Genomic DNA, 13,675 nt, shown 5'->3' with positions numbered 1-13,675 from the left:
TTGCTACTGAAGCTTAAATGTAGCATGCACAGTGATAGAGTTTTATGCAAGTCTCCTGTGTAATGTTCATGTGAATGAAGTTGTTAAAGTTTATTGGATACAAGCAGTATGTTCCATCTTTGATTTTCTTTCAAGGGTCAATTGGAGGATGTATTTATTTAAGAAAAAGAGTATTTTGCTATGTAGCACAATGTGGATAACAGATTAATGGGGACTGACCCTAGTGGGAATGTAAGACTTTGATTAGTGTTAGAATGGATCACTTATTGGTTTATCATTAAATAGGATGAGTATCTGGCACGTGGTAGCAAGTGGAGTGGATACTTGCTAATTTTCAGCAGCATAGGAAGGACCTCTTGGAGGTTGCAGTGTGTGTGGAGTCTTAGCCTAAAACCTCTGCACAGAATTGCTGTTGTTTTTTGGCTATGAGAAAGCTTGGGGTTTCTGCAGAACAGTGCATGAACATGGAAGCTTCAAATTTCTGATTTGCTCAATGCTGCTTTCCTCTCAGCTGTGCTCTATTATATTCTTTGTGGAGTTTAGTGGTAGAGAACATACTTGCACAAATTCCTAGCATTTAAACTTAAGTTTAAATCTGATGCAGATTCAGCGACTCCATCCTTCTTAGTGGAGAGGGATAGTAAATAGTTAAGGTTCAGGTAATTTCCAAGTTCAGTTTATCGTAATTTGCTTTTTAGAGTTAGTCATTTTAATTTTTATTTGATTTTAATCGTTCCTGATTGTTTTAGACATTCACAAACAGTCAAATGCTCTGACAGCCTTTTCGGCCTGGGGGAAATAATGCCTTGGCCAGCTGTTAAAGCATTTCTGTGGGACTGACAGCTGGTTAATCCCTATGCTGCTGAGGGCCTCACCAAACAGGTCAGAACTGGCTTTTCTGTAAAAGTTTTGCACTGAGGAATTCCTTCCAAGTAAGAATGGGTTGTGGAAGTAGTTGACTAACTTTTGTAGAAATTCCAGACTTGTATCTTTGGAAAGAATTGCAACTGCCCACTCCATTCTTTGGTGAGAAGCTTGGGTCTCCAACCCCACCGTTAAGAAAAGTATCCAATTAATGAAATATTAACTTTATGGAACGGAGGAGGCTATGAATTCTCTTGCATTAGTTTTGGCTCAAAAGGAACTGTTCACATTAATCCAGCTGTAATTTTGTAGGTTGCTGCATTTGAAGTGCATATGCAAGTATAGTTCCAAGTGGAAGAGCTGTGCAATTAATCTTACTCCTCCCAGACCCCTACAAATTTGTTTGTGTGTCCAATGCCAGACTCCCGAAACAGGCACTCTATTCCAGACTCTGTCACAAGAAGAAATTACTGGGTGCACAGAGGAAAAGATTCATGGATGTGCTTAATGTTATCATGGTTTCTGTTTCCATTATCTTACTTGGATTACTTTGATTATACCAGATGTGGATGATCAGCATCTTCTATGGCTTCCCAGATAACTGCTTAGTGAAGCAGTTGTGCAATGAGTTTAGTGACTGTGACCATGAAGTTTGAGTATTTCCAATTTCTGTTATATGTCATTTGATAAATTTACTCTTAAATTGGAATTGGTTAGTTGAGTAAGGAAAATTATGGGTTCTGTGAGAAAGATTGAATGACTGGTGAATGCATTTTCTGACAAAATGTTATTACTTCGTTTTAATGTTTGTTTCTGAGCCTTTGAGATCCCTGGTTGTTTAATATTCACATACATAATTCCACTTCTCTGAAGCAACTTACTGAGCATATTCCATCACTAGGCAGACACGGGGTAAAATTTATTAGCATGTGTTTTCACATTTAGTTTTATTTATATAAGGGGCATGTTTTTTCTGCTTGTACTGAGTAAATTTAAAGGTAACCAAAACTTGTTACTTAGAAGTTGTGCTTAAATGCTGCAGTTATATTTTCACTGTGACCTTCCAAATCCTGAAGTACATAGCTATAAATTAGAATTCTTATTACCTCTGACTTGAGCCAGACAGACATTGATGTAATTGAATATGTGACTTATTCCAGCCAGAATAATTTGGTTCTGAGGCTACCACCATCCTTTCAGAGGCTGCTGGATAAAATCCCTTGGTGCTGATAACCACCTCAAATTTGCTTCTGATAGTCCATTACTTCCTGTACTGATAGACTTAGTTGTTTTTTTTGAAAAACTCGAAATTTCTGTGTATTTCCAGCTCTTGTTAATGCATTTATTTACCCTGCAACTTCAATACAACTTCATCGTTTTGATCAAATGTCTGAATTTCAAAAGCCTGTCAGTACAAGCATTCTGCCATTCCATATGTACAAAGAAGGTGGCAGTATGCAGCATACTGAAAGATAATTAAGTTCAGGCTATTTTTTAATCACGCTGAGGCTCAAGTACTTTTCTGTGAAATATTCTTCAGAAGCATCAATTTTAAATGAAAAATACAGTTATGTTATTGTATTCAGTATTTACTTAGTAAAAATTCCATTCATCTTGATTGTATTTGTCCCTTCCACAGAATTTTTCCAAGAACATATTTGCAATTTTACAATCGGTAAAAGCCCGGGAAGAAGGACGAGCACCAGAACAAAGACCCCCACAAAACATAATACCTCCGGTAAGAAGAAAATTAAAAATGTTTTTTATCATTTCTCCATCTGAGGAGGAATAAAATCTGTTTCACACAGAGTTGTGTCTTGACTTTTTCTTGGATACTGCCAATCTCTTGCACCCAAATTGAAGAAATTGGTTTCAAGATGAGATTTCAGAAATATAGGCAGGCCACTCCTTTGAAATAAAACTAGATTCATGCAGGATTCTTTTCCCCATGACTTACTGATCGAAGTAAATTACAACCCTTGTTAACATGTGTGTTAATTATGGACAGTATTTCTTGGGAAACAATGGTGCACACAGTTAATGCAAATGTACTGAATATGGCAAAGTAATAATTGAATATTTTCCATATATTGTAGTCGACAGCATATTTTTCCTTTAAACTTCAACATGGTGGCATTCTTTTTCTTGGTGGGTTAAATCCAAAGTCCTGACATTTGATGTGGGCCAGGTTCAATAACTGTTGTTTAAGAATACTGGGTGTGGGAATAGTTTTATCCATGTGTGCTGACCGGAACATTTTTAAATAAGGCTCAGGTAGCTAAGTGATTAAAGCACTGAACTTCAAACTCAATCATGTTTCTCCATAGGGGGTCAGTGCTTCAGATGTATTATTTTTTGATACCCTCTCCAGGGCTTGCAATTATTTTTTAGGTATGTGGGAAGTTTATCAGATGATACCACAGATAAGTGGTTTTGTAGAAAGAATGACAAAGCTGAGATTGTTTTTCTTTAGAGAATATTAAGGAGATTTCATAGAATTAAATAAAAATATGAAGGGTGTTGAAAGAGCAAGAGGTGGGAGTTCATATCTTGCAGTAACTGGGTTGGCAATTAGAAGTTAAAGATTTAGATAACTGGCAAAAGTAGAAGGGAAGTGAGGAGAATTTCTATGCACACAGAGTTGTTAAGGTCTGGAGCACAATACCTGCAAATGTAGTGCAAGCAGGTTACACAAGAACTTTCAGAAGGCAAATAAATAGTCTTATACTTGCATATAGGACTTGCTTGCAGTGTTATAAAGTAAAAGTCAGGACGTGGGAATGAATTGTACAGCTCTTTCAAAGCGGCATTTGAATAAGTTATCTTTGCTTGAGTTTTATTTTGTATCTATGTATCAGTACCCCCATTTTCAATGGTACTTGGAAGTCTTCCTGATGCAAACTGAGAAAGATAAGTGCAAAACCACAATAATTGTGAAAGAGCATGGGAAAACAAATGAATCAAATAACTCATTTGGCACAGGAAATATACAAAGATCTGCTATTTCTATAGCTAGTTAAATATTTAATATAGCTAGTTAAATTGGAGCAGGTAAATTTTAAAAATAGGAAGGTAATTCTAAATAAAAGTCCATGTGGCCATGCCTCAACTTGTATTAGTCATCAGATATTTTCCAGTTTTTCTTGTAAATTTATATTTCATTTAAAGAGAATTTTTGGTGCTTGTATTATTAAAAATGTTAATTGTTTTTACATTGCAGGACCCAGCTCTAAGAAATAAACAACCTATTCCAGCAGCATACAACAGATATGATCAGGAAAGATTTGCAAAGAAAGAAGGTAAATATGCATTAATCTTAAATGTGCCCATTATAACTTACTTTCCACTTCCTTCTCCCTCTCTGCCAAATGACTATGTTTTTACCTTTTGCTTTGCAATTCAGCAATATTTGGGCATTCAGTTTGGTGGATTAGCAGTGCGATCGTCAGAAAACGCTGTTATATGACAGAATTTCTATTCTGCAGAGAAGCTGACAGAAAATTGAAATATTTTTTAAAATATTAATTTGCAACTCAGTGTTGCGTTATTAAATAGTTTGTTTACAGTTTAGGGAGATGATGTGTATGACTCTCATTGTGTAAAAGCTGCAAGGATCTTTTAGTTATGGTTGACATGTCAGCCAGCTCTAATCCATAGTAATTTGCATTCATAATTGTATTTAATGCATAAGATGACAAGAAAAGCCTGCCTTGGATTTTTTTTCATAAATCATGCACTTAATGAAATGTACAAAAAGGTTTAATGAGTCCCTCAAAACATGTCTGTGACAGGATGTAGCCAAGCATATTGGTTTTATAGTTAAATTGCTTTGTCATTGTAATGTCTTGTAGTGAATGAGATAAAATAACTTGTGCCTTTTTTGATGCCATATATGTAGCTATTTTAGTCCTTTTTTTGTCCATTTATGCAGTTGGCTAGCTGAATTGCATGTTGTTTTGATAAGTAGATCTATCTGCCAATATCATTCAAATTTGAATGATGCAGAAAAAAATAATGTAGTAATATATTTTCATAATATTTAGGAATTTAGGAATCTGATCTTTATGTGCAGATTTGATCTGTGTACCAAATTAATTGTTTGTTTAAGAAATGTTATATTTCATTAAAAGTGTCAATATTCTCCCATCAGGAACAGCTACTGATTGCAATGATACTTACTACAGCACCCCCTTTACCTCAGGTGTCTAACATAGCAATTCTCCAATGAGTTACCAGAAAGGGGTTCCATAGCATTGAATATGCAGTTGAAAAGTAAATGTAATATCTGCTCCAGAAAGAATTCCTGAATTATAAATAAATTAGTCTCATGTGCACAGAAACTTAGAAAGATTTAGTACTTAATATAATTTACTTCTGCCTCTGCTAACCGTATGATTGCCTTTGTTACATTAATGGCCAAATGATCCATTTTGCTTAAATGGAAGGATCCAATACCCCCTACTACTTTTCAATGGTTCTCTCAAACTATATCATGTTTAAACTTGGAAAAAATTAGGAGTGGCACTGTTGATCCTTCGCTTAAATTTGAGGAAGTTTGGAGTTCATTTATTCAATATTTTCACATGATATAGATCCCCTTATAATAACCTTTCAATTTAGAGGAATGGAGTTGATGACATAATATTGCTCTGTTCCTATTGAGAAATTTTAGTCCAGTTTTTTTTGAACTTTTTTTTCTTTAGCTTAATTTGGTTTGAAATATAGTTTATAATTTTTCTTATTGTTTTGGTTTTTCTTTTTTTTATATTATAATAAATCTTTCTCTTTTATATTATATTCATTCACTAACAGATCAATGGATCTACAGATTTTTTTATACGCTATTGTTCTTTATGATTATCCATGTCATTGTTGTCTTGATCTCTTTGTATTACATGTATAAACATTGATATATTAATCTGTATTAATTTGAAAACTAATAAAAAGATTGAAAAAGAAAAGAATATAATTTACAAAGGTTACAAACTGGAAAATCAATTGAACATCTTTGGCGTAAGAAAAAAATAATCATCTTGAACCCCATAGACAGGTGAAATTTCAGAATGCATCCTTCAGTTATGCTTTCTGCTCTTGAAGGAGAGTAGTAATTGTGCTGGGGAATGGAGATTTCTGTTTGCATGAAGTCTGCATGAAACATAACTAGATTGAGCCCTTCTCCATGTCTTCCCAATGATGCACTTATGCTTCAACTTCAAAATAAAAAGTGCAACTTGCTGCAGTAATGTTTTTGTATAATTGCTGTGGCATTGTACATCTTTGTAGTTAATATACATTAAGGTTTCGATTATATGATTTGTAATTCATTTACAGGTGTTTCTCTTGTGTTTCATTCTGTTAATTCAAATTATGGTTATTGTTTCTTCCTTCCTTCTCATCCCTCTCTTTTTGAATGGATAACTTATTCCTATACATTTTCAGTGTTACAGTGGGTTATCTGCTTCACTTATGAAATAGCTTCCAATACACCAATCTGCAAGCTGCAGAATTGCAGCAGGGCAAGTAACTACTCTATTGGGAAAGTTTAAAAGGAATGAGGAAGGGGTTATAAATAACCTGCAGTCTGATCCCTGCATTTGTTTGCTTCAAGGTTCAGATGAAAGGAGTTGGTTGTTTTGTGTTTTTAAATATTAAAAGCAGAAACTATAACATCTTTTACTACAATAACTTGAGAAAGGAAAGAGAAATTAACTATTTGAATATGGGTACTAAACTATTCTATAATTCGGTTTCTGTATTTAAAATACACTTTACTGTGTTTGCAAAATGTTTTTTCAAGAATGGAGAAGTGCTTTTGCCAATAAATTTAGATTGGAAAGAACTTATTTCCTTAATGCAAGTATCAAATTTCATTGAAGTTGTACTGGTACAAGTTTATTTTAGTTTCAATAATGTTCATATTTCATTATTCCTGACAAGGCAAGGCTGTCATTGTTTGTGATTTTTAAATTCTAAAATATATAGAATGTGTGGTGGAATGGGATAGCAATGTAATGTTTCCTAACAGAAAAGTTGTTGCCCTACCAGATATTGATCTTCATTGCACCACATGCTTGAGCTCAATTCAATCAATTTTTTTTTCACGTGAACAGTGCTTTAAATTTAAATCATTGGGCAGGGTTGTGTTTGCCTCCTACTGTTAATTTTATAGAGAATCACTGGATAGCCTCTGTTCACAGTTTAGCTGGTTTTGGACTTATGTATCTGTGTATTGAATCATGGATGTCCAAACTGAGCTCTCCCACTGGGCTCACTACTGAGCACTGACAGACTTTGCGTTTGATGCCATGGCTTTGTTTCAGGAATGGCTGGTACTAGAATTGAAGTCCCAAAGGGGAAGCAATTTCTTTATTTTACTTCAGTGTTTTAAATTATTTGTGATAACTTAATATGCTATAATTAATTACTTTATGTATTTACAATCTTATCAAACTTTTAAATTAATTAACTAAACCATTGAAGAGTTTTGAAATGTCTGACAATTGGAACCATTTAGAATTCGTTCCAAATGTCTTTGATGGCAGTGAGCTATAAAACCATAGAAGAACCATAGAACCATACAGCACAAAACAGGCCCTTCGGCCCACCATGTTGTGCCATCCATCAAACCACCCTCACATTATCTAACCCTTTCCTCCCGCACATTCCTCCATATGCCTATCCAACAAACGCTTGAACCTGTCCAATGTATCTGCCTCCACCACCACCCCAGGCAGTGCATTCCATGCACCAACCACTCTCTGGGTGAAAAACCTCCCCCTGACATCTCCCCTGAACCTCCCACCCATAACCTTAAAGCCATGCCCTCTCGTCTTGAGCATTGGTGCCCTGGGAAGGAGGCGCTGACTGTCTACTCTATCTATTCCTCTCAATATTTTATATACCTCTATCATGTCTCCTTCTCATCCTCCTCCTTTCCAGTGAATAAAGCCCTAGCACCTTAAGCCTCTCCTCATATTCCATATGCTCTAATCCAGGCAGCATCCTGGTAAATCTCCTCTGCACCCTCTCCAATGCCTCCACATCCTTCCTATAATGCGGCGACCAGAACTGAACACAGTACTCTAAGTGTGGTCTAACTAGAGTTTTGTAAAGCTGCATCATCACAGCTATAAAAGGTTATCAGGGCATTTCGGATTGGGCCTTAGGATCAGGCGCAGGAGGCATTCACTAAGTACAGGCTTGCTGTGCCTTTCAGAATGCCTAACAAGTACAATGTGTCAGGTCGGCTGGTCCTCCATGTCGGGAACAGTTAGGCAGTGTGCCACATCAGAATGATCTGGCTCATTAGATTCTAAATACTTTTGTTGGAGAGACACTTATTTTGGTAGATAATTATCTCTGGCAATTAGCACATCTGTGGAATGTGATTTATGTTCAATCACAATGGAAATAGTAATTTTTTTAGAAGATTTCAAAGGGGAGAACTTGGTCAATGTGCTGGTGCTTAACAAACATTAGCACATTAGCAGCCTGCATTCTATGTTAGTAGATCTTTCAAATGGGGGGGAGAAAAGGGACTGTAGTTCATTATCACCAAATTTGTGCCACTCCCAAGAGCAATTTCACTCCCCCATAAAGGCCTTTTGGTTAATGCATAAGCACATTAAATTTATATGCATGTGCTGCAGGATGAGGTGTTATTGCGTGGATTTTATTTTTAAAAAGTCTCCATTAATTTACTTTGAAAGTGTGGAAAGATTGTGAAAAGTCAGACAGAGCAGCAGTGAAAATTGAATGTTGAATCACCTCTGCTCATTGGTCATAGAAAAGATAGAAAATCTCAGAGTAGGAGTGGAATTTTGAAATAACTGTTTCAGTTAAATACCTTTGCGTACATGCAGAGAAAAAATTCCAAAAGCAATGGGCAACAATTTGTTTTACACAACTTGATTAATAATCCAGATATATCTCATTTATGAGAATTCACACCTGAAAAATAAATTGCAAAATGGAATATCAGTTGTTGAATTTGGGATCACTTTCCCTTATTCGCCATTAGTAGAATCATGAATACTGTAAATTTAATTGGTAATTGGTCATTCCATACAAAAGTACATCGAGGTAGTACAAAAGGAAAAAAAACAGAATACAGAATATAAGAGTAGAATGATTATAATAAATGTAATGGATAGATCTGTTGAAGCCATTTTGCAGAAACACTATGCTCCGGTGCCATCTTGGAGATTTTTAAAAATTTTTTAATGTATAATTATATTTCCAGATCATTTTAGTATTGTTTGCAGGATTTTACAGCAGTGACTTGTTTGCAACACTGAAGTATTTTTTCAGGGTTTAGATGCTGCTTATGTTGCTTATAGTTGGCTTTCAGAATTCCTCAAAATTTGTGTATGTGTCATTGGGCAAATTATCTGTTTAAATCTGCATGCACTGAGCTAACAATTATAGAATTGGCTTGTCATTTATTTATTTGTCAAAGCCTCTTCAATCAGACATCATGAGTAAGTTGTCTATAAAAGGATACTGTAACTTGCAGTGAACAGTTTTTTGAAAAGAAGATGCAGCTTTAGATTTGGCTTTAAGTATATGGTATGTACATTCGTATGGCTATGAACAATCTTTATTAATAGTTAGCAATAAACAATCTGCTGGAGGAACTCGGCAAATTGAGCAGCATTTGGTGGGGGGAGAGGAATTGTCAACATTTCAGGACCAGACTCTGCACCAGGACACTTGCTATCCCAGTTCCTCTCCCTCCACAGATGCTGCCTGACCCGCTGCGTTCCTCCAGCAGATTGTTTGTTGCTCCAGATGCCAGCATCTGCAGTCTCCCATGTCTCCATTTTTAATATTTAGCGTGTTCTATATTTGTAAATAGTCTGACATGTAAAAGAATAGTTATTGAATCCTTTTGTCCTGTAGCAATTGTGTGTTAAGGCAGTTAATTTTGGTATAATGTTCTTACTTTTGCAAAGTGTGCATTATTCTTCAGTGTCATATTCAAACGATTTATTTCCATTGCTTTTTTGGTAAGTATTATTGAAGAATACCCCCACATGCTTATAGCATAGATACTCTTGTAATTACTTTGAATTCAATTTGGTGTAAGTTTCAAAAGACTCATGTATTGTTGAAAAAAGGTTACCTAATTTTAATGGTATTACGTCATTAATAGGATGGTTTTAAAATAATCCATTATAATTATTGAAGACTATTTGTATAAGCTGTAGGCCAGCAATATAGCATTGAAAGCTAGAAAATGGCAATTTTGTTCTGATAAAAGCACCCTATAATTAACTAAAAAGCATAGTTGTAATACAAACTAAGTGAAAGCTGTAGCAACTATTATTCCAGATGAACTGTCTTAAAGCAAAGGCTAAAAAAGGGCAGATCCAGATTTGAAGGAAGAGTGAATAGCACTGCTACTGGAAATTGTAGTTTATATTTTGTTTTAGTATAGTATTATTTCATTTATCTTTGTTTTCCTTGTGGGAACACAAAAACCTGAATTGAAAATGTAATGGTCTAAAATAAAAAAAAATGCAGATGCTGGAAATCTGAAAAAGAAAAACACAAAGTGCTGGGGATACAAGGAAAGTCAGGCATCGCCTGTGGAGATAAAAACAGGTAACACTTCACGTCAATGACCCTTCTTCAGAATCGGTAAAATGAGAGAAAACGTAGGTTGCAGAGAGGGGGAGGGGTGGAGAGAATAAAGGGAATGTCTGTGATAGGGCAGAGATCTAAGTTGTCCAGTTGACTCGGTTATTTTTGCTACCATGTCAGAGGAAGATGAATGTTTGTTAACCTTAGCAGATCTGACTGGTGAAGTGTAAATTGCAGAAAATGAATGAAGGCAGCAGGGAGAAATAAAATCCTGCTGAAACTGAGAGATACAGAACACAGCAATTGCAGGAAAAGAGAATGCTGGAAGTACCTTGCAGGTCAATTATCTTTTCAGAGAGTGAAAGACCAAATCAGTGTTACAGCTGGTTAATCTTATACCAGAACTTGCAAATGGGAAAAGCTGGTTATCAGAATTCATTAACTTCCGTATTGAGTTCAGAGAGTTGCAGGTTGGCAAGATGGAGGGTGAGGTGGTTTTCTTCAAACTTGTGTTGGAACAGTGCAAGAAGCCAAAGACAGAGTGGGATGGAGAATTAAAGTGACAGATGACTAAAAGCTCAGAGTTGCCCTTGCAGACTAAATGGCAGTGTTATTTAATGTAGACACCCAGCCAGCATTTGGTTTCTCCAGTGTAAAGGAGACTAAATTGTGAGTATTGAATGCAGATGTGAAATTGGAAGAAGTGCAAACAATTTGCTGTCTCTTTTGGAAGTACTGTTTGGGCCCATGGATGATGGGCAGGAATGAAGTAAATGGGCAGCTGCTGCATTACTTGTGGCTGCAGGATAACATACTGGGAGAAAGGGAGAAGTTATTGCAGATGGAAAGAGTGAACCAGGGAATCATGAAGGGACTCGGGAAGCTCGTCATTTTCCACCCACCCCACCCTAACCCCTGGAACTTTCCCCTGCAACAGTAGGAGGTGTAACACTTGTTCTTGCACCTCCTCCCTCACCAAAAATAAGATATCTATTAGTCACATGTACATCGAAATACACAGTGAAGTACATCCCTAAACAGCCCTTCCAGGTGAGGCAAACGCTCACGTGCACCTTCTTCAACCTCATCGACTGCATTCAGTGCCGCCGATGGGGCTGCCTCTACATCAGTGAAACCAAGCACAGACTGGGTGACTTTTTCGTGGAGCACCTATGCTCTGTCTACAATGACAGAGCACCCTGAGCTCCCAGTTTCATGCCATTTCCACTCCCTTTCCTATTGCCACATTGACCAGTCCATTCTTGGCCTTCTCCACTTCCAGGGTGAGGCCCAATGCAAACTAGAAGTACGACACCTCGTATTCCGCCTGGGTAGTCTTCAACCTAATTGCATGAGCACTGAGTTTTCTAATTTTAAATAACCCTCCCCTCCGGTGGGTTTTCTCCTTCTGATCCTCCTCGTTGTCCCCTTCCCCCTCCAGTCCCCATCAGCCATCTTCATCCCCCTCTAGTTCCTGGTCCTGCTCCTGGTTCCGTTCACCCACTGGCTCTCTCCTTCCCACCCTACCCTCCAAATCTGGTTCTGGCTCCATCTGCCCTTCACCTGTCCCCTAATGGTTCCCATTAGCACCTCCTTTACTTGTCAGATTCCTCAGCTGTCTCCAACCTTCACCTTCCTCTCCTCTGTTCTCCTCCCCCCTCACCTTGATCCTTCTGCCTCTCATTTTTTACCTCTTTGCCTTCTTCTATCATCTTGTTTTCTCCAGTTGCTGCAGCAGCAGAGGGGAGGAGCCAGCAGCTTTTTTTTTAAAGTTGTGTCTGATTGGCTAAGTGTGTGGCAACTCAGCCAATAAAAGGAAGGTAGGATAAAGCAGAGTGGCAACTGTTAGAGTGGGCCAGTCTAAGAGTGGGGAGTTGAAGTTTTGGCTCAAGAGGCTTCAGCGAGGAGGTAGGTGAGTAGCAAGTAAGTAAAAATAAGGGTTTTTACGGTAGTTAAATTAAAAGGTACCAAATTACACCTAATTAATTAAATTAGGGATGCAGGATCAGGTGATGCGCTATAGCTGCATGATGTGGGAACTGGTGGACCCCATTGTGGTTCCTGGTGACCACATCTGCAGCAAGTGTTGGTTGCTCGAGGAAATCAGGCTCAAAGTTGATGACCTGGAATTTGAGCTTCAAACACTGACACATCAGGGAGGGGGAGAGTTAGCTTGGATGCTGTGCTTCAGGAGGCAGTCACACCGATTAGATTAACTGCTTCAAATTAGGTCTGTGGTCAGGGAGAAGAGGGTATGACTGCGATTGAGGCAGGTAGGGGGATCCAAGAGGTACTGTTAGAGGACCCTCAGCCCTTGAGCTTGTCCAACAGGTCTGAGATTCTTGCTTCCTGTGTGGATGAGAGTGGGGGCTGTAGGAAGGATGAGCAACCTAACCGTGGCACCGTAGTTCAGGAGCCATTCAAGAGGGGTGAGAGAAGAGAATTGTAGTTATAATTGGGGATAGTATAGTCAGGGGAATAGACACAATTTTCTGTCGTAAGGATCGAGAGTCTTAAAGGCTGTGCTGCCTGCCTGGTGCCTGGGTTTAGGACATCTCACCTGACCTGCAGAGGAATTTGAAGTGGGAGGAGTAAGATCCAGTTGTCATGGTCCATGTGGGTACCAATGACTTATTGTAAGTAGAACAAGTAAAAAGGTTCTGCTGAGGGAAATTGAGCAGCTCAGGACTAAATTAAAATGCAGAACCAAAAAGGTAATAATCTGGATTGCTACCTGAGCCACATCCAAATTGGCACAGGGTCAATAAGATCAGAGAATTAAATGCATGGCTCAAAGATTGGTGTGGGAGAAGTGGGTTTGAATTCGTGGGACATTGACACCAATATTGGGGAAGGTGGGAGAAGTGGTTTTGAATTTGTGGGACATTGACACCAATATTGGGGAAGGAGGGAGCTGTTCCAATGGTATGGGCTCCACAACCATGCTGGGACCAGGGTCCTGGCAAATCGCATAACTAGGGCTGTGGATAGGGCTTTAAACTAAATAGTAGGGGGGTGCGTTCAACAGATTGGAAAAGATTGGATAAAGTAAAAGGGAAGGAGAGCGCACGAGAGGTTACTGAATTCTCAGAATAAAAAAAAGACAAAGTTTAGAAAGGCATAAGAATTTAGCTTCAGGCAGCATGGAGACACATTTGAGAAGAGGGGTGGTGAATACAGAACTGAAGGTGTTATATTTGAATGCACGCAGTATACGAAGTAAGGT

General features: G+C 37.8%; 1 protein-coding gene across 1 annotated transcript in view; it reads left to right on the top strand.

Annotated features, from left to right (window-relative positions):
• cdc73 (cell division cycle 73, Paf1/RNA polymerase II complex component, homolog (S. cerevisiae)) overlaps positions 1-13,675 on the top strand; it is a 229,812-nt gene that overhangs the window by 42,875 nt on the left and 173,262 nt on the right. The window contains 2 exon segments of the mRNA XM_052011073.1: positions 2,504-2,602; positions 4,085-4,163. Of these exon segments, the coding sequence (XP_051867033.1) occupies positions 2,504-2,602; positions 4,085-4,163 (178 nt within the window).

Source organism: Pristis pectinata, chromosome 3 (genome assembly GCF_009764475.1).
Source record: "Pristis pectinata isolate sPriPec2 chromosome 3, sPriPec2.1.pri, whole genome shotgun sequence".
NCBI classification, from domain to species: Eukaryota; Metazoa; Chordata; class Chondrichthyes; order Rhinopristiformes; family Pristidae; genus Pristis; species Pristis pectinata.
Note: the sequence above shows the minus strand (reverse complement) of the source record. Positions and strands in the feature narration are given on the sequence as shown.